Source organism: Podarcis liolepis, assembly GCF_965112155.1.
Source record: "Podarcis liolepis genome assembly, chromosome: 3".
Lineage (NCBI taxonomy): Eukaryota > Metazoa > Chordata > Lepidosauria > Squamata > Lacertidae > Podarcis > Podarcis liolepis.
This window is the reverse complement of record NC_139557.1, coordinates 90,093,195-90,112,419: the sequence shown is the minus strand read 5'-3', so window position 1 is coordinate 90,112,419 and position 19,225 is coordinate 90,093,195. Positions and strand designations below refer to the sequence as shown.

General features: G+C 37.5%; 1 protein-coding gene across 2 annotated transcripts in view; it reads right to left on the bottom strand.

Annotated features, from left to right (window-relative positions):
- Positions 1-1,083: 1,083 nt before the first annotated feature.
- The window catches only part of PPP1CB (protein phosphatase 1 catalytic subunit beta), a 36,455-nt gene continuing 18,313 nt past the window's right edge, over positions 1,084-19,225 (bottom strand). For both annotated transcript variants that reach the window (XM_083496162.1, XM_083496163.1), the window contains exons 2-8: positions 13,582-13,713; positions 10,493-10,723; positions 10,140-10,244; positions 6,982-7,053; positions 5,757-5,908; positions 4,894-5,028; positions 1,084-4,042 (exon numbers count right to left, since the gene is read on the bottom strand). In XM_083496162.1, the coding sequence (XP_083352288.1) occupies positions 3,938-4,042; positions 4,894-5,028; positions 5,757-5,908; positions 6,982-7,053; positions 10,140-10,244; positions 10,493-10,723; positions 13,582-13,713 (932 nt within the window). In that variant the 3' untranslated portion in view covers positions 1,084-3,937. The remainder of the gene's footprint in view (positions 4,043-4,893; positions 5,029-5,756; positions 5,909-6,981; positions 7,054-10,139; positions 10,245-10,492; positions 10,724-13,581; positions 13,714-19,225) is intronic.

Here is a 19,225-nt window from a genome sequence, read left to right as displayed (position 1 = left end):
TGGATCTGATCGGGCAGGGCAGGGCAGAAATATCAGGTACATGCGAGATTGGAGAAAGGAATATGTTCTGGTAATAGAGAGGTAGGGCTGGTTGTCATCAACATATAAATGGCATTAAAGCCATGGGATCTGATAAGGTCACCCAGCTACAGTATGTAGCAAGAGAATAACAGAAGGCTGAAAACAGATACCTAACAGGAGGCCAGTGGAGAAAAGAAAAGGAGAGGAAGAGGTGTTGACAAGCAAAAGCAAGACTGTGCAAAACAAGAAAGCACTTAAATTATGCAAGCAAATTTGCATAATTTAGACAAATTACAGCATTCAACTGGTTGGTCACAGAATTTGTTAAACCTCTGAGCAACATATTGATTTTTCCACTAGCTCCACAGAGATAACTGAAAGTAGATGAGCTAAATGCAACCAAGGCCATGTACCATGATGATGCTACATAAAAGATTCCCCAGCATAATCAAGTAAATTTTATGACCTCAAACAACAACCAGTTACAGTTCATCCATTAGTACTGTTGGGAAAGAAATCAAAAAATGAAATGTTCCAACAGATTTTTATCAATACACAAATGGGGACCTCAATATCAATCTGTAAAACAGTCCTACAATTTCCTAAATCTGGGGGGCTCTTTTTTCATGTATGTTTGTTGTTTTGGTTCCAAGAGGGATTTTTCATCTCCAGGGGAGAAACACTTCTACACATAATCTCTTTTCATTAGCACCATCTTGCAAGTTTCTAGAGCAACAGTACCATTTGCACATCTCTTTAAGGTTCTGTTGCACTTTTGTATCTCCTCCTAAATGACGACACAGGGTCCCTGCCCTCATTTCATTATCTAACTCTTCTCCACATCCCCAGATACTTCAAATGGTTTTAATATGTCTCAACGAAGTCCTAATGAAATCAACAGCATTGAAACCTTCAGTTTTGAAACATGAAATCTATAATGGATTTAAATAGTACATGCAACCATTTGGGGAACATGACTGTCTGGGGAAACAGTCTACAAAATAATGTGGTGGTCTGAGATTGAGTCAGCTACAGTGTGCAAAACAAGACTTGAATACAGAATCAAGAGGTTTAGTAAAGTTTATTCCTAAAACTCAAATTTCCTTCCAAGCCAGCAAGACACAACCAACTCAGATGTCATGTTTTGCATCCACACGATGGGTTTCAAACAATTTATGTGCAGTCACACATGTGAAAAAAGCCGGTCAGTTGTAAAATTTGTTCAAAAACTATCATGTGAACTAATTTTATTTAGGAATCCAGCAGCCTAGACTCATTTGCACAAGGTTGTCTTTGAATAAGCTGCTTACATGACACATTCTGACGGAACAATGGTAGGAATGAAAGCTTACTACGGTAAATAAAGGTTACTTACTAGTAAATTATAGGAGAATGCTACAAAAAAAAAGACATAGAAGCTTTAAGGGGGGCAGTAAAAGGTGTCTGTTTCCTTTTATTAAGGAAAGAGAAAAGGGGGAGAGGACAGTAAAGTAATAGTTAGAACCATGCTGAAATACATCACTAGTTCCATTCTGGTTACACAGAAAGGCTACACACCCTTGGCCAAAATATTTAACACAAATCGCAAAGCCAAGAAAATGACACATCTCACTTGATTCCCCCGGTGGCATCTGTTAGTAAGGACTAGAGCTCACCCTCAAGCCTACAGAGACCAGCATTTGTATTCATGGGCAGGATCTAAAAACTGATCATGAGCAGTCTTAAGCAGCTTCAAAGAATACGCTTCCAGAAAAGTTGTTTACAGGTAATTATTATAACTAGTGGTTTTAGCCATTACATTCTTTGTTGGTTTCACTGGTATTTTAAAATTTGCAGTATATTATCAGATGTTAAGTAGTGACAAGTGAGGTGGAGGACAGAAAAAGAATACAAATTACAGCGCAAGTAAATGTTTCTGTCTTTCAAGATGGCTTCACATGCACGCCTGCATACATGGGCAATGTTGTAAAAGCAATTTCCCAAAATAATTTGTTAAACCCAATTATACATATTGAACTACTGCCCTTAAACACATTTTGGGCTCCTTTATATTATCTGAAATGAAGGTGCTCTTGCAGTGTAAAAATGACAAAGTTACCCACTTTACAAAATAAAATAAAATAGAGAGAGAGCTGGATATGGCAAAGCTTTGCTTCCATCTTGTCACATTCCATTTACCTTCTTTGAGGTGATTTTTTTCCATACAGAGCTGCTGTATTTTTAAATATCCACCAACACAAATCTATATTAGTGTCCAAAGGCAAATTATTTCATAACAAAGATTGGAATAACCAGTCAGACTTCAAATCAATTAAACAACTTTACTAAATGAAAAATCCTACATTTAATATGTGTTTTAAAACAAAATGGAATTAGAAAAGAGACTTAAATCCATGTAAGAACTTTTCACTTTGCCAGAAATCCCTTGCATAATACGTGTCAGTTCATTAAATGCAAGTTGCTAGAATTCTCGATTTAACATTTGCAAAGACAATATTAAAGAGTTCTACATTGTTGCACATTTAGAATAATTTAAATTGGAAGCTTCCCTACTAAGTAATCTTATAAATTTGACTGTGTTCAATAAAAAAACCATTGTATTAATTTCCAATCAAGTCGCTGCCTTTCAGTTTTTATCTGTTTACAATCTTTGCACATTTCTTTACACTTTGCCATTTGCCAATATGAACCCTTTAAGGAAAACAGGAAAAGAAATACTGCATCAACTCTTGATCATGTACAGAAATTATTGCTACTATAGTACACTACAAAGCAGAAGTTTCTACAATAGTATATGAACCTTGGTCATGAAAATCCAGAGGATAGAAATCTTTAGTGACATAAGCCTTACAATCATGTAGAACATTCACATGGCAATATTAGACAGTCCAACCACCACTAGCCATAGTTAACCTACTGCTCAATGATCAACATCCATTTAAATATACCCTCCTGGAGGGTGGGGCAGAGTGCACAGTTGGGCGGGGAAGAGGAGAGGAAGAAGAGAGCTAGCTTTTCCAGGCATATCAGAGAAGGATCTTCATGTTTGGTGAGCTATGCAGAATGCACTTTAATGCAAATATGACATTATCAGGAAGCTAAGCATGCCAAAAGGTGTTTCATGCTAATAAAATCTAATGCAAGGTACCACATAATCAAGTTATCGACTAATAAGTAATACCATTCTTGCCCTATTTAAGTTAAATGAAGTGTCATTGTGAGTGTAATGTTAGTTTAAAACGGTGCAATGAACAAAGTCATCCTGTGGCAATCTAAGATAAAAAGTAATAAGTTTTTTGTCATGAGAAATACTGACTGTTGGGTTGTCTGGATAAGGAGCATTACTGGAGTCACGAGCTTGAGATTGGTTTGTGTCTTTAAACTCCTATTATGGGGCACACATTTAGTTAGCAAGAATACTGGGAAGAGGGAGAACAGCAGCTGCCCCAAAAATCCCTTCCACAAATCATTTTCAGCCAGGAAACATGACTAGATACTTTGCCATCATTCTAGCTACAAAATAAGAGAAATAAAAGCAATCAAGCAACAGTAAGACCACATTACACAAATGAAACATCATGCTCTCATCTGATTTAACTATTACATCAAGCTTAAATTGGGATGTTGGTCAACTTTAAAACTGTGATGTGAATATGCAACCAAAATAATTTGTTTAGATTTGATTTTACTCTATGTTGGTTATTAGAGCTTGGAGTATACTTGTTACAATACAGTGTTGCACATCTGTCAACTAGAAAATATTAAAGATCCTTTACCCGTCTCTTTAAGTTAAAGATGTGACATCATAAAGGGTGTCAAATGGCTGGATGGTTTTACAGTGCACACTTATTATATACTGTATATATGGAGTTTTGTCCTTAATAGATCTGATGGGTTTTCTATGATATTCCTTTCTTCACCTCTTCTTCGGAGGATTAGCTGTGCGAGGTGGAGTGACGGGACGTCCAGAGTTCAGTCCACCATACTGGTACTTTGCTTTCTTCTCAGATGGTTTCAGAATCTTAAGAGGATGAATTAAGAAGATGAATAAACTTCTCTTCAAACCAACACAACATATCCATTAAACCAGCCTTACAATGAATGGATAGCTTGCTGTCTACATTTGAGGTGGCTTCCTATTTACAACAACTGTTGAATATGCATTTGCAAAGTACAAAAAGAATTATTTAACAGCTAGGGCTACCCATTCTGTGGACTCATCTAACCAGGTAGGGATGAAAGCAAACTGCCAGAGCATAGTACTTTGCATACAGATGGTCCCATATTTACTCAAATGTAATGCGCACCTTCCTTGGCCAAATAACGCTCACAAAAATTAGGGTGCACATTAGATTTGAGTAAATACAGTAATCCCCAGCAACTTCCAGTTAAAAGATCTAGGGAAGACTTTAACCAGCTGCAGTAGAAAATACTGGGCTAGATGAACCAATAGTCTGACTCCGTCAAAGCAGTCACAGAGAACCAGACACCCCTAGCCAGTTCAGAGTAATCCATTTTATTTATTATTTTTCAAGAGACTCCATCAACAGAGTGGCTTGATCCCATTTTATTTAGGCAAATATTCACCTTAGCTTAGTAATACTATGACAATGAGTTATTAGAAAATTAGTTTTGAACTAAAGGAAGATCATAACATTTGCTGAGAATGCTAGCCTTCAACAAGGGAGATACAAGCAACAGTGCGCCTTAAAAGTAAATAAATAAATAAATAAATAAATAATTTTATTATTTATACCTCACTTAATTGGCTGGGTTGCCCCGGCTAACTCTAGTTTTATTCAAGCCGTACAATGATAGTAACTTTCTGACCTATCCTCTCAATATAGAGGTTATAATCCATGTTTATCATACCTGAAAAGAGCACATCAAAGTTTCATCCACACTCATCATGCCACCAGCATTGTCAAATTCTCCACAGTAATTAGGAGCAGAAAATAGGGTAACCAGCTGTCGTTTAGCAAAGAATTCATAGCCATCTTCAACTACCTGACAGTGGGAAAAACACATAACCAATATTGATGTAACTTAAAATATTTCTGTAATCTGAGCCAAAATGTTTATCCCATAACCTGCAGTCTAAGAGTTTTCAGAGAACACATAGCAAAATGAATGCAACACAACTTAAGATTCCATGCAAGATCCATTATCATGCAAGTTGGCTTCTCCAAACACAATGGGAATTCTCTTTCTTCTCAGCTCCCCACTGCCTCCCCAAAAGCAATTTTAGGGGTATATGGAGGGCTCCAAGAGGAGCACCAAGGTAAATTGCACCAATGAAAGCCTGCTCCATGGTGGGAAGGAAACTAATTTGAAGTAGGTAAAAAAGGTAATTTGAAGTACAGAAATCAGAAGGTGCAGAATACAAACAAGTTTAAGCAAATTATTATTTGTGCTGTAGACTAGTTACACAAAGACCTCCAGTTTTTCTGCAACATTTTTGAAACAAAGGACTCAAAATCCAGAAATATGTGTGCAGAGAGGATGTGACAGCTCGGGCAGCTTTGTGTTCAATATTATTTAAGATTATTTATTAAATCTGTATACTGCCCTATACCGGTAGATCTCAGGGCAGTTCTAAAGACTATATATAGCTAAATTTGTAGCCTGATCTGCACTAGCTCACCTACTTGTCACCATATTTGTATTTGTAAATGACACAGAGCCCTGGAAACTAGAAGGTAAAGATCCCAAATTAGAAAGAAGCAAATTCATACCTGATGAGCTCGACAAATCAAATCCAAATCATGACGATTCAAGAACTTGCTGACCACATCAGCTCCAAAAGTGAAGGAGACACCACGATCATTTTCACCCCAGCCCTGCACATCCTTGTCTGGATCAGACCACAGCAGGTCACACAGCAAGCCTTGAAAGTAAGAGCACAAGTCTCAAACAGGACCCTAATGTGTTCTTTTTGGTACAAAATATTTACCTCTCATGATTGAGATTTTGGTATGCATACTTTGTACACATGAGGCTATACAAGTGTAACAGTTATAGATTTGCAATGTACTCCTACTGGAGACAACAGTGCAAACTTTTTCTATGGTCTGTGGTCTGATGTGCACATCACATTAAACCATAGCTTGTTTTAAACTATGGCTTTATATGATGTGCAAACTGAGCCAGTATCTTTAACTTTCTTCCAGCAAGAAAAATCAAGTTGTTTAGAATGAAAACAAATCAACAAATGTCCATAGATCCAAAAAATCCTGAAATCGTAGCTCAGGCATGCCTCATGTTGATGGATTCAGTATGAACCTCACTCTCCAAAAATTACTGTTTCCTGTTTAATGCTGGAGTAGCATTAGAGCTGCAGCAGAAGACAAAGGTTTTCCTATATGCCAAAATTTCAGCCACCTTGCATAGGGACTCAGGTTTAACTTAAAATTAGGAAATCCTCTATTTGAATCTCTGCTTCTATAAAGTACTATACAAATACACATGTTTATTTTTACTTTACTAAGTTTAGTTTCCAAGGCAACTACCTACAACTACTGTCTTACAACCAAATTGCTTCAAGTCACATTCTAGAATGCAATATGGATTTAAAAAGAGAGAACTTAAAAGTTCTAATTAACAAGCTATGCTGCTTCTCTATTACACACCCACACCCACCCACACCCTCTACCTTCTTCAGCATCCAAAAATCAATTTAATATAGGTTTGGGTGAAACCAAGGGAATAATAGTGCAACTAAGTCTGGATCTAATCCCTTATGTTCAAAACTAGGTAACTTCCACATGGCTCTTTTCAATTTGTACCTCAAATGATGAAAACAAGGAGTTTTAGCTTCCAAGCAGCACAAGTATAATAGCGCTCCTCAAAACCCTTCAGATGGGAAGTTTCACTACCTCTTTGAACACACTACTGATATATGCCACAATACAATTTTAAAATTATTTACAGTGAGCAGCAATTTGTGCAGGTGGGCCTTACCTGTGTCAGGAACATCTGTGGGTCTCATAATTCTTCGAATCTGTTCCATTGATTGCAGATCTGGTGACAGTCCTGACAACATGAATGAGAAAACTCTTTTTCATTGTTCATAGAAGATGTCAATGAAAAGAATTTAGACAATAGATTCCTTTATTTTCCAATGTAATGCCATCCAATTGGTAGCCATATCCATTTGATTTTTTATGCTCATACCCCACCTCATGGCTCAATAGCTATTACACTGAGACAGGTCCATCTCTAAGATTTTGCAAATGGATATAAAACTAATTTTTATCACAAAAATTGCTAACAGAGAGCATGCAATTGTGTTCTAAACATTTAAGAATAAACTGCACAAAACATCCATTCTTTATTGGAAGCATTAAGAGCTCTCCATTTCATGACTGTGGGGTTTGTTTCTTTTTATAAAATTGCTCAAGGTGTACAAGATGCCTAAGGAACACTTATTCTTCATAATGAAGAAACTTTAATTTAAAATTAAGTGATCCTTACTTGGAATAATTTGATTGTTAAACAAATGCAAAATAATTTACATCTGAGGACAAGATACCTATTTCACTAAAAAGAATTGAATTCAAGTAGCAGGCATACCGAGACACCTCCCTCAGTGATGACTTCTACTTGGATATTTCCCTCTGTTAATATAGGTTACAAAATTATTTTTATTCTATACCAAGCTGCAAAAGTTTACTAAACCAATTATTTTAAGGGGTGGTTCTCCAGCTTAAGCTATGGTGGAGAAAATATCTGAGCCAAGTTTGTGAAATATTTACAAACTACACTTTCATAGGCAGTGTGCAAACATAAAAACACAACATTACAATAACAGCAAAAACATCAACATATCAATGAAAACTGGCTGATAGCAAGAGTCATGTTACGAAGGCCTGTCTGAACAACAGTGTATTCAAAAGATATGTGAAAGCAAGCAGGGGTGACTCCTGCTGAACTTCTATTGGCAAGGAGTTGCACAGGGCAGGAATAAATAACTATTTTAATAATATAACTATTTTAACCTGCCCTGGGACCTGCTGGTGAAGGACACATAATTACTACTACTACTACTACTACTACTACTACTACTACTACTACTAATAATAATAATAATATCAAAGACCACTAAGAGATACAGCAGCAAGAGTGGGCTTGCACTTCCACTGCTCCTATTGCCATAAAGGTCATCATGATGTCTAATACTAATTTGTTTCTGAATTTAGACTAGTATCGATCCAGATAAATCAGTCTTAACCAAAAGTGTCTGTAGTTGTTCTAGCATGACCCTCTCAAACACTTTCCTCCAATGGAGAGTATTAGTGACCAGGCTGGCTTTCCCCCTGCTAATGATTGCACCACCAAAGTGGCAGGCACCACTCACTTACATAATGACGCTGTCGCCCACAACCAGGAAATAACCCTCCCCCCAGGCTCAATTTCACCAGCTGTAATGGGCAAGGATCCAAAGGGCACATAATCAGGCACATCCCTGCAAGTAGTCTATCCATATCATTTTAACACATAAACTAAAAAGGTTAATTTCTTTTAAGACTTTAAGCTAGTACAACTTTTTAAAAAAGAGACAGAACAGAAACAACCGTGTGACACATGTATTTTGCAAATGTATTAGGAAGCAAACCAAGTATTTGTGAGGCGCTTCAATAATGGCTGAGTGTTCCGATTTATCCACATTGTGGTTATTTCTAGGATGGGAATCCTGATAATTTCTTCTGAATTTGGCTTCTTCAACACTTCAGCAATTTATTCCAAGAATATCACAATTTATCCCATCTTGATCAGCACTCTTTTCAGGAAGAAAGGGCTGGGAATCTTTTCTGGCCATTGGGCCAGTTCTTTACCTTCCCCATGCCTGGTGGACCAAAGTTGATAGGTGGGCAAGGCCACCCACCTGTCTATCACCTGATGTCACTATTCCCTTTAAAGATTCTCTTTGAAGCCCCGATTCTTGGGATTTCAAAGCAAGTGAACCATGGGTGAGGGGGCTGAAGGTGCACGATAATCTGCCCATCACAGCTGATGGGTGAGTGGAAGCATGCCATACTAGATCCAAAGAACAAGTGGGACCTTTAAGTTCCTGATTTGTTCCTTTGGAATCCCACCCTTGCCCAATGCTCATGTGGGTTTGGCTTTCTGAAAATGGCCTGGGTGGTCAAATGTGGAGGCCTGACCAGAGACCACATGCTCAAACTCTGAATGAAATTTGGGCTATGGTTTACTCTTCAAAGTTCATTTCCCTCTGAGCCAGCTGGTTTCCTGATTGTTCATACCAATATATTATTAGCTCAAAGAGATGCACCTTTCTACCTAGCAGAATAGAAGCATGATCTCTTGAGGATATGGTCCTATTTTTGCGGTTAACAGACTGAAATAGGGATACCGTTTCACTTTCAGAGATGGCCGTTGCATTCTATCCAATGGTTGAGAATCCTCTGAGGACCCAGGAAGATGACCAGAGGCACTACTCATAGTAGGCTCCAATACGGTTGAGCTGGGCTAGTAAATGCACTTCCTTCTTGAAGGACAGGACCACTTAGTGATGTGGTCATGTGGGTGCTGCAAATCCCTGAGATGGAATTAAGTAACTTAAAATTCCTGCTCAGCAGGAAGTTTTGCTTCCTTGCGGCTTCTCACATCCTTCATCAATTCCTCTGTAGGCTATTTTCCTATGCTGATGTCCTTAATGATAGCCAAGAGGTACGGATGTAGCCTTGAAAATGCTATCTAAGATCACCACAATCTTTGTAATGAGCCTGAAGAATGAGGGAAGGCCAAATGATAAAGGACCAGTATTTAAAACTGAACACTAAAATCAGTCAAAAGACCCAGAGGTCAACATACCCATCACTTCAAATCTATAACCTCTGCCTTCTTCAGGACTATAAAAAATTAATCAAACTGCTATACCCTGCTGGCAAGCTGTATATGCTCATTCATCAAGATTTCTCTGGCTAGATTCTGGGAAACCAATGATATTCTAGATGCTGGCATTATAATGCATTTCAAATTTACTTTATTTGATATTAGTTAAGAGGTAAGGGACAAGAAAACTCATTGGTTGGACTTTTGTCCAAACTTTGAAGAAACAAGTAATTTAACTGTTATGAAAGATGTGTTCTGCTTACCTCCATGGCAGCAGAAAATCTTCTCATCTACAATGGCTGCAATAGGCAGGCAATTAAAACAGTCTGTAAATGTCTTCCAGAGCTTGATATTAAACCGCCGTTTACCTGGTGGGATTAGAAGAGCAGCAATTTATTTAATCACATTACATACGGTAGTCTGACCATTCAAAAAGAGTGCCATCTTTATTTAAGTAACTGCTGAATGCAAAGGCAATTCAGAGGTTATTTCACAAGTTTAAAGAGAAACATAAAATAGTATTAATTCAATATTGTTAAGTGAATTTTTCTACAAGTTTCAAAGCATGTCATAATAAGGGTAACTACTAGAAACATTTATATAAGACTCTACTTACATTCATCATAGAATCCATAGATGCGATTAATACTAGCACACTCATGGTTTCCCCTCAGGAGGAAAAAATTCTCTGGATATTTGATTTTATATGCAAGTAATAAGCAGATGGTTTCCAAGGATTGTTTGCCTCTATCCACATAATCCCCCAGAAATAGATAGTTGGCTTCAGGTGGAAATCCCCCATACTCAAACAATCGAAGCAAATCTGTATATTGACCGTGGATGTCACCTACAAAAATTAAGATTGCAGATATATTTATGAAACAATTATTAGAAGAAATTATTATTAGAAGAAAATCTAGTAAAAACCAAAACATATACTCTGGTAGTAAACATATACTTTTGGTAGTAAAAACCAAAACACATACTCTGCTTTGGCGGTAAAATACTAAGGGGGTTGTTTCCTCCTCAATTCCACTTCGTTATGTCCATTAATTTCAATAGGCCTACTCTGTACAGTGGTACCTCGGGTTAATAACTTAATTCATTCTGGAGGTCTGTTCTGAACCTGAAACTGTTCTGAACCTGAAGCAACACTTAAGCTAATGGGGCCTCCTGCTGCCACCGCGCCGCTGCTGTGCAATTTCTGTTTGCATCCTGAAGCAAAGTTCTTAACCTGAGGTACTATTTCTGGGTTAGCGGAGTCTGTAACCTTAAGCGTCTGTAACCAGAAGCGTCTGTAACCCGGGGTACCACTGTATGTGACTAACATTTGAGACAATTTAAGTTTATTAAAATATTTCTCTTTCCTCCTCTATTCTAAGTTCTTAGTGCAGAGTATACATTACATAAACCTTTTAATACAATATAATATATGATAAAATAAAATAAAATAATAATAATAATAATAATAATAATAATAATAATAATAAAATCACCATCAACAGTGAAGTAAACCACCAGATCCCACTGCAAGCTAAAATTAGTATGAGCCAAAAACCTATGCAAACAGTCAGGTTTTAACTGGTCATCAAAAAGACCCCGCCACTATTACCTCCCAAGCCTCTGAGGGGAAGCTGTTCAATAACTAAGGTGCTGTAGTGAAAAAGCCCCACCAGCTTCCAAAGGGGAGACAGGGAGGATGGACACCAAACACACTTCTAGGTAGATTTTAATGATCAGTCAGGACAAAATGGGGAAAACATTCTCTCACATACCCTCGCACCAAACTTTTAGGGTTGTGCAAGATATTATTAACACTCTGAAATCCAACCAGTTGTGTACAGGAAGCCAGTTCAGATCCTATAGGATCAGTGCAATACAGTTATTAAAGATGTACCATTTAACAGGCTTGCTGCCACATTTTTTGGGTGGTGGCAAGCATTCTCCTAGTTTACTTTTCACCTTGAAAATGGAAGCTTTTATACTGTTGCACTCTTTAAGAAGTTTAACGATTGTATCCAAGGATAGCCTACTCAGAGTAGGCCCACTGAAATTAATGGACTTGACTAATTTAGGACCATAGATTCCAATGGGTCTATTCTAAGTAGAAGTTAGTTGGATACAACCTGAAGTATTTAAATAAATCACAGATACCTTCTTGGCCTCAAGGCATGCTACATTTTTCATATGCTTGTTGTAGACACTGTTTATAATAGTACCACTCACACATTCCTATGCCGCTACTAATAGTCAGGAAATTGTACTGCCTTCCTACTATCTTGTAATCTCCATGTGGACAGCTGTTATTGCTTCTACATCTTTGCATACTAACTACTAGTTTTTATCATGCTGCACACAAAAAGTTATTGCTATATTGCAGGCTTTAATATTACCAAGATTTTGCAAAGAATAGGGCTTTATTACTATTTAAAATCATTTTTATACCAATTTTTTAAATCGCTAAGTGCTCTACAATCTAACTTAATAGCATCAACCAAAACATTACAAAATAAAATATTACAAATTAAGATCTAATACCAAGTACACATTAAAAACAGAATAATTAACAGAACAACAAAATGTTCTCTTAAACATAAAAAGCATTACATATTAAAAATGAAATACAAAAATAGATTTATACTTCACAGAACAGCATCATAAGCAACTAAAATAAATGAAATAGGAGCAGCATGCTGGTGCCTTAAAAATAAATGGCAACGCCTTTTTCTAGGACTTATCTCTACAGCAAACATACCACTGGCCTGAAATGCATTTAGGAACTAGGAATTGTACATATTCTTAAAAAATGTTTTAGCAGTTTAATTGTAATGTTTAATTTTATTGTGTTATTATTTTGATGAGCTCTTTTAGGGAGGAAGGGTAGGATAAAAATATCAAATAATAGTAAAAAATACTTCAATTACAAATCAGTTTGTGAGTGTTTCTAAGTGCATTCAAATGATAGGTTACAAACAGATGTTTTTAACCTATCATTTGAATGCACTCAGAAACACTCAAATGCTTTTAAACCTGCTAATAAAGTACTATTTAAACTAAACTAAGCCCAGATGCAACTGCATTTGCTTTTCTAGTCTGTACTGTCCCTCTGAAATCTTCTAGCCTCTCAAAGAGCTGAAGCTCAGCTAGTGATGGCAGAACTCTTCCTGCTGAATGCTGATTCAGGCAAATGAAGGCATTCAGAGTGCAACTGCAGTGGCATGTTGCCATTCCTCCCAAAGCCTAAAGTTGTTTAGCAAGCATTCTTGACCTTCACATCAAAAGGCAAGACACTCCCCTTTTGGGCCTTACCCAAAAAAGAATGCACAAGTAGGCTGAAAAATAACTGTGAAAATATGAAGTGTTTTAGCACTTAAGTCTTGTCTCCTAAATTACTTTAATAATATAGGAACTAAATTAAACCCAAGATTAGTATTTACTATATATTAAATACAGTATTTCATTGTACAGCAGGTTTTGAATTAGCTTAAGACTTGGCAGGAGTATTTAGGATATAAATCACTCAATGTAGTAAAAGTGTACCAAATTACCACATTTTAGTAGGGTAAGCAGGCTATCTTTTCATGTTAAATGGTTTTGCTTCTCTTTACTGTTTACATATTTTGAATACATAGCAACATTCGGCAAATATTATTTTGCAGGTTAAAAGCTTTGCTTCTTTAGTATACAACATTAATCACCACATACCACAGATCTTCAGCGGTGCCTCTAGCTCCAGAAGTATGGGCTGGCTAAGAAAGATTTCTCGTGATTTTATACACAAGCCCCGAACTTCGGCCTCTGTCATCTGCACAATCTTTCCTGGACGACATCCTCGCACTGAAAGACAAATGATAAATTCAGGTCTATGAAAATTTGTCAAGGAAAACAGTGTGTTTCAAATAGTAAGCCCTTGCCTTCCTCAGCATTTATAAAGCACATTAAACCAAAATGTGTTTAAGCATATGGTTGGCATCCGTCCATCTTGGGAGGCAATGGAGGAGTGTGCCTTTGGGGATGAAGTCAAACTGTTCAAAGGTTACAGTGCCTGTTGTAGCTGTAAAGACTGATATGGGAGAGACATATCTTGCTGCAGCTGGGGCAGATGAAGGCGTCCGGTTGTGCTGTTTCAGATGCACCATGCCATTTCTTCTCTCTGCACCTTTCCCAGGTTAACATTTATCCAGATATTAAGTTTATAGTAAAATGATTTGTCTGAATTGTGCCATATCCATTGATCGACAAAGTCATAATAAAGTAGGCATTAACTTTTAATGCACACTATGGTTCATCATTCTGTTATTATCTGCGGAGGGTAGAAAAATGTGCTCAATGTACAATGTTTGCCATCAAGAACTTACTGGGTGTCCAAATAAAAGAAAGTAAGCTTTAAGAATACAGTTCTGTCATATGACCTTATTGGTTTGAAAACTGTTATACTAATGAGCTTCCCTGGTTTCATTTTGGCAACCGCATCAGAACACTGCAAGCAAAGATTGAGAGTGATGGAACAGGAAACATCCTTGCATGCTTCTCCATTCCAAGCTTGACTAGATTGCTTGATGACCCAAGAACCAGGGAGCAAGTTCTGTTTGAGCCACCTTTATCTCACATGGAGAAAGGGGCCTTTCTGCATAGCTCCAACTGCTGATACTACCCCTCTTTGTTGGCCCAAATGCTTTAAGGGGTCCATAATTTTGTGTCAAGTAAGTGCTGCAGGTACTTACTTGACAAAAAAATTCATCTTCTTCATGGAGCAAGGAGGCTAAGGAGTCTCCCACCAGAGAACCTATCTACTCATAAATGTGGAAGGGATTTGCTTGTTGAGGAATTATCAGGACCAACATCTGAAGGATTGTGAAAGAATCCTGTTCATCACTTCAACAGATGACATCAGTGGGGGCTCCTCAATCCCGAGATGCCAATGAGTATGTGGATAGGGGTGATCCAGTAGACACTGTATCCTTAGAACTTCACTAAAGAATCCTGAGTAGGTTTAAAAATCTTGGGATATGAGAAAAGGTTCTCTTCAGGATTAGAAACTGGTTAAGGAGCAAGCAGTAGAAGGCAGCAATAACAATGGAGGGATACAAGAAGCGGGGTCCCTTCAAGGCCTGTATTGTGACCAGCATTTTAAATTTGTCCATAAATGATCTGGACTTAAGGGTGAACAGTAAGGTAAACACTTTTGCTGATGACAAAATAAGTACTTCTTCGCATGGCACATAGCTGAGCCACAGAATTTCCTACCACCAGATGTAGCAATGTCTACCACATCACATAGACTCAACAGGTATACACATTCATATAGGAGGAGGCTATCAATGGATGCTAGTCATGATGGAAACGTACAACCCTCTAGGATCAATGGCAGGATGCCTCTAAGCACCGGCTGTTCATATCCTGCTTATGTGCTTCTCACAGGCATCTGGCTAACCACTGTTAGAACAGAGCAAAGGACTAGATGGGCCTTTGATCCAATTCAGTATGGTTCTTCTTAGGTGGCTGGATAACGTTGATACTGTTTCCAATCCTGGATTTGAATCATGATGTCTTATTCGTAACCCATTTTGGGCGTCCTATGGCCAACTCTGTATTTTAATCTGAAAACTTAATTATGTTTTCAACTGGTTGCTTTTTTAAAAAATGGAAAAGCAGGACTGAACTAACAAATGAATATGAACAGCTTTGATGAATTAAGTGCTCCCTATAGCATCATATAGTTCAAACAAAGAACTAAACAGAAAATCTCAAGTTTTGAATCTGTAAAGATTTGCATATGATAATATTTCTAGAGAAAAACATACTATGTTTTTAGTATGCACATGTTGCTGTAGCTACTATTTCGGAAGGCACATTCCTGAAGGTCAAATGCCTCTAAGATAAAACTGCAGGTAGCAAGTGCTTTCAGCACTTAAATTGAGTACAGAACTTTATATATTTATGGTTTTAAGTTGCATAACATTGATTTTGATGAAGGACAGGTTAGATATATGTTAATTAATTAAAGCATCCCTAATTGATAAAAGGTTTTTTTCCCCATTTCTCCAAGTGGCAAAACTCTTAGGTACCTTACAGCTACTGCAGCATTATCTCTAATCTAACATTATACTTATACTTATACATTATACTTAAAACAGATACTTAGACTTTTAACTTTAATACTAACAATTTAAGTTCTGCATAATATATTCTTAAATAAACTTTAAGCATTGCAGATATTTCTGTTTTTTGCAACAGGAGTAAAAAAAATTATATTGTACTCTGGCTTCAAGACTTTTCAGAAATTGTATATCTATCCTTTAAACTCACAGGTTTACTCGGGCACTCTGGAGAACACTCACTTTGAAATACCATTGAAATCAGAAAAAAATACTTATGAAGTGTATTTTAGGACTAATGGTTGCAAGTGTAAACATTTCTCTTTTGCTGGCAGTGTAGTGCCAGTTCCAAAGACGAGCTTTCCAGCTCAGGACTTCAGACAGCTTGAAAAAAAAAGAACTGGTAAATCCTATATATATTATTCAGGAGGGAAAGAAAGTCCTTCTCCCGATGTGCTAAAAGTGATCTGATAGCAGACGACTCTCTGGACAAGACCTAAGAGCCACTAGTCATCATCCTATAGTGTTAAAAGCTTAACTTGGGGGCTGCCACCTGCAAATCAGAATATTTAATAGCTGTAATCCAGAAGAGTTGGGGGGAGGCACTGGAGATTGAGGAAGGGGAGATTATCTCCCCCCCTTTCATTCCTACTAAAACATCCCTGTATAATGCAGGGTGGAAATGTAGTTAGTGGTGGTGGTGAAATGTTGTTGTTGTTTAAACCTCATGGCATGCATCCACTCTCAACCACAGGTTCAAGTCCCTTCCCTTGAATACTTACTAAGAGTTGTTAGGAGACAATTTTTCTATTCTAAATGTCCTCTTGACTAACCTTCGTTCCCCTTCCTGGATATGCTGGAAGAAGTTTACAGGTCCCTGTAAGACTTTAAGTATCTGCAAAGGTATATTCTTCTACATATTTAACACCTATGTAGAAACTACTACTTTTGGATGGCTCTTTTTCGCTTCCAAACTGATAGTGAATTGGCCACCTATTGGAGAGAATTGCTGCCATCAAGCAAAAGCTGACAGCTGGTTTACTTGCGTATATCTCTGAAGAAGGGATCATCACTAGAAAAAAATGAAATGGAGCCACATGGACACATATTCTGTGCACCATTATTTCACTTGCCAGTGTCGGGAATGAAATCTGTGGGAGGGGTGGAGGGAGGAGGGAAAATAGTAAGTTCTTCTTTGTATACAGTATATCTATTTACCTCTGAGGGGCCAAGCTGGAAAGTAAGATGTAGCTAGCCATTTGGGAAATGGGCAGCAGATACATTGCCTACAATTAAAACAAGTCCCTGTCCCCCCCCCCAAAAAAGCTCCATGTCTGGAGCTGGCAGGGAGGCAAGGGTCATGTCCACTAGGCCCATGCTGGGCAGGGAGCAGCCTGCCAGACTTATGCTGCTCAAGCTTATAACTTTATTCTAACAAGACTCCCAATCCTGGGTCTCAGACAAGCTCTGCATGAACTTGAAACCCATAGCTGTGCTGGCTTCCAATGTTCTCAAATGCCAAGCCCAACTGTAAGGATGTTATCAACTACTGCAGCTTTAAATCTGAAGAGGAGAGGGAGAATTATCCATCACGTTGGGAGCAAGAACCCAATCCTATGCTATAACTGCATCTAAGCATAGCAAATGTTCCAAGGATTGCACTGCAGGGGAGGAATAGGGTCCTGGCTGCCACAAATGTTCATTTGGCTAGCAAAAAATCTTAGGAAACTACCCATAGCATATTCTGAGGAGACAGATGCAAGATAAGGGGGAAAACTGTATAGTAAAGGAAGCTTGTCACATTAATTCCAAAAACTACCATCAAATCAGAAATGTTAGGTCACCTAACCTTCAATATCCTAGCATGCTATCTTTGACATGGCCCAGTGAGATGGCATCTCAAATCACTGATGGGGAAGATCAATGACGCCCCCCTCCAAAAAAGACTTATACATGTGAAGCCTGTCCCCATCTTAAATGGATAGCTAACTTAACCGATATACTGTAATCTCAACTGTTAAAATAATCCAATTGTCTATCACAAAGGCAGTTTTAAAATTATTTCTGTTTGCATCATAAGCACTTCAAAGCTGGCACAATTCAAGATTCGTGTCCTTATCATCTGAAATACAGCAGTAGTTCAGTCATATGAAGTGAACTTAAGTGATAAATTATTGATAACTGCTTCACATATTTGACAATGCTGGCAAGCAGCACCACTACCAGACTGCCCTGCATGAGATTATAATTTTACTGGAATAACTACCTCATTTTGTCTTCTGAATACTTCATTTATTTGCCAAGAGTTCTCACCTAGTCAAGGAATAACCCAAACTATAAAAATGATGTTAAAAGTTCTAATAAAACATACTCCACATGAAGTCATATGGTTGATAGAAATAAATGACATCCGAAACGAAAGAGATAGGGTTAATCAGCTCAAAAAAACCACAGGTGAATAAACATAACAACAAAACTACAATCACACCTACTCCCCCTGCCCACCAAAAGGGAATGAATTCGGAGCAAAATATAGAAATAACACATGCAAGGACAATATATTGGCCTATTACAATCAAAGAATATAAATCCCATATAAGATGCTATAGAACACACACACACAAAACAGTGAGAATATCAAGATGCAACAAGATACAAAAAAACCAAGAGTTTATTCAGGCACACACAGTCTCTCAAAATACAAAACACCATAAGGAAATGGATGCCCAAACAAGAATAGAAACCAATATAAAAAAACAAACCCACACCTATGAATAAGCCAATCCCCAAAGGGCAAACCAAGAGAAAATTAAGGGCAAACCAAGGGTAAGAACAGTAATAGTGGAAAGCAAGCTAAAGCTACTAAATTATCATATGAAGCAAAAGCTAGTATTTACTGAAAAGCTGTATGAACATAGGCCCTCCTGTGCTCAATATTATTTACATAAAAATCCAATACTAGGCTACAGGTGATATAAGCGTAAATGGCAAAGACAACACAAGTCAAGCATGTTGGTGGGAGGCATAGAGTAGTCATTCTTTTTCTTGGCAGTGAGAGATAAATCATATTTTCCTCCCTACTAAGAACCAGAAAGAAAATAAAAAACCTATTATGACTATTGCTATTAATTATTATTATTTTAAGGAGCTACACATCCATTCATTAGATCAAGGTAACAAAACATTTACTGAAAAGAGGAAGATCCCTCCTAAAACTAATTCACTTTAGTTCACTTTACCAGTTTCAAATT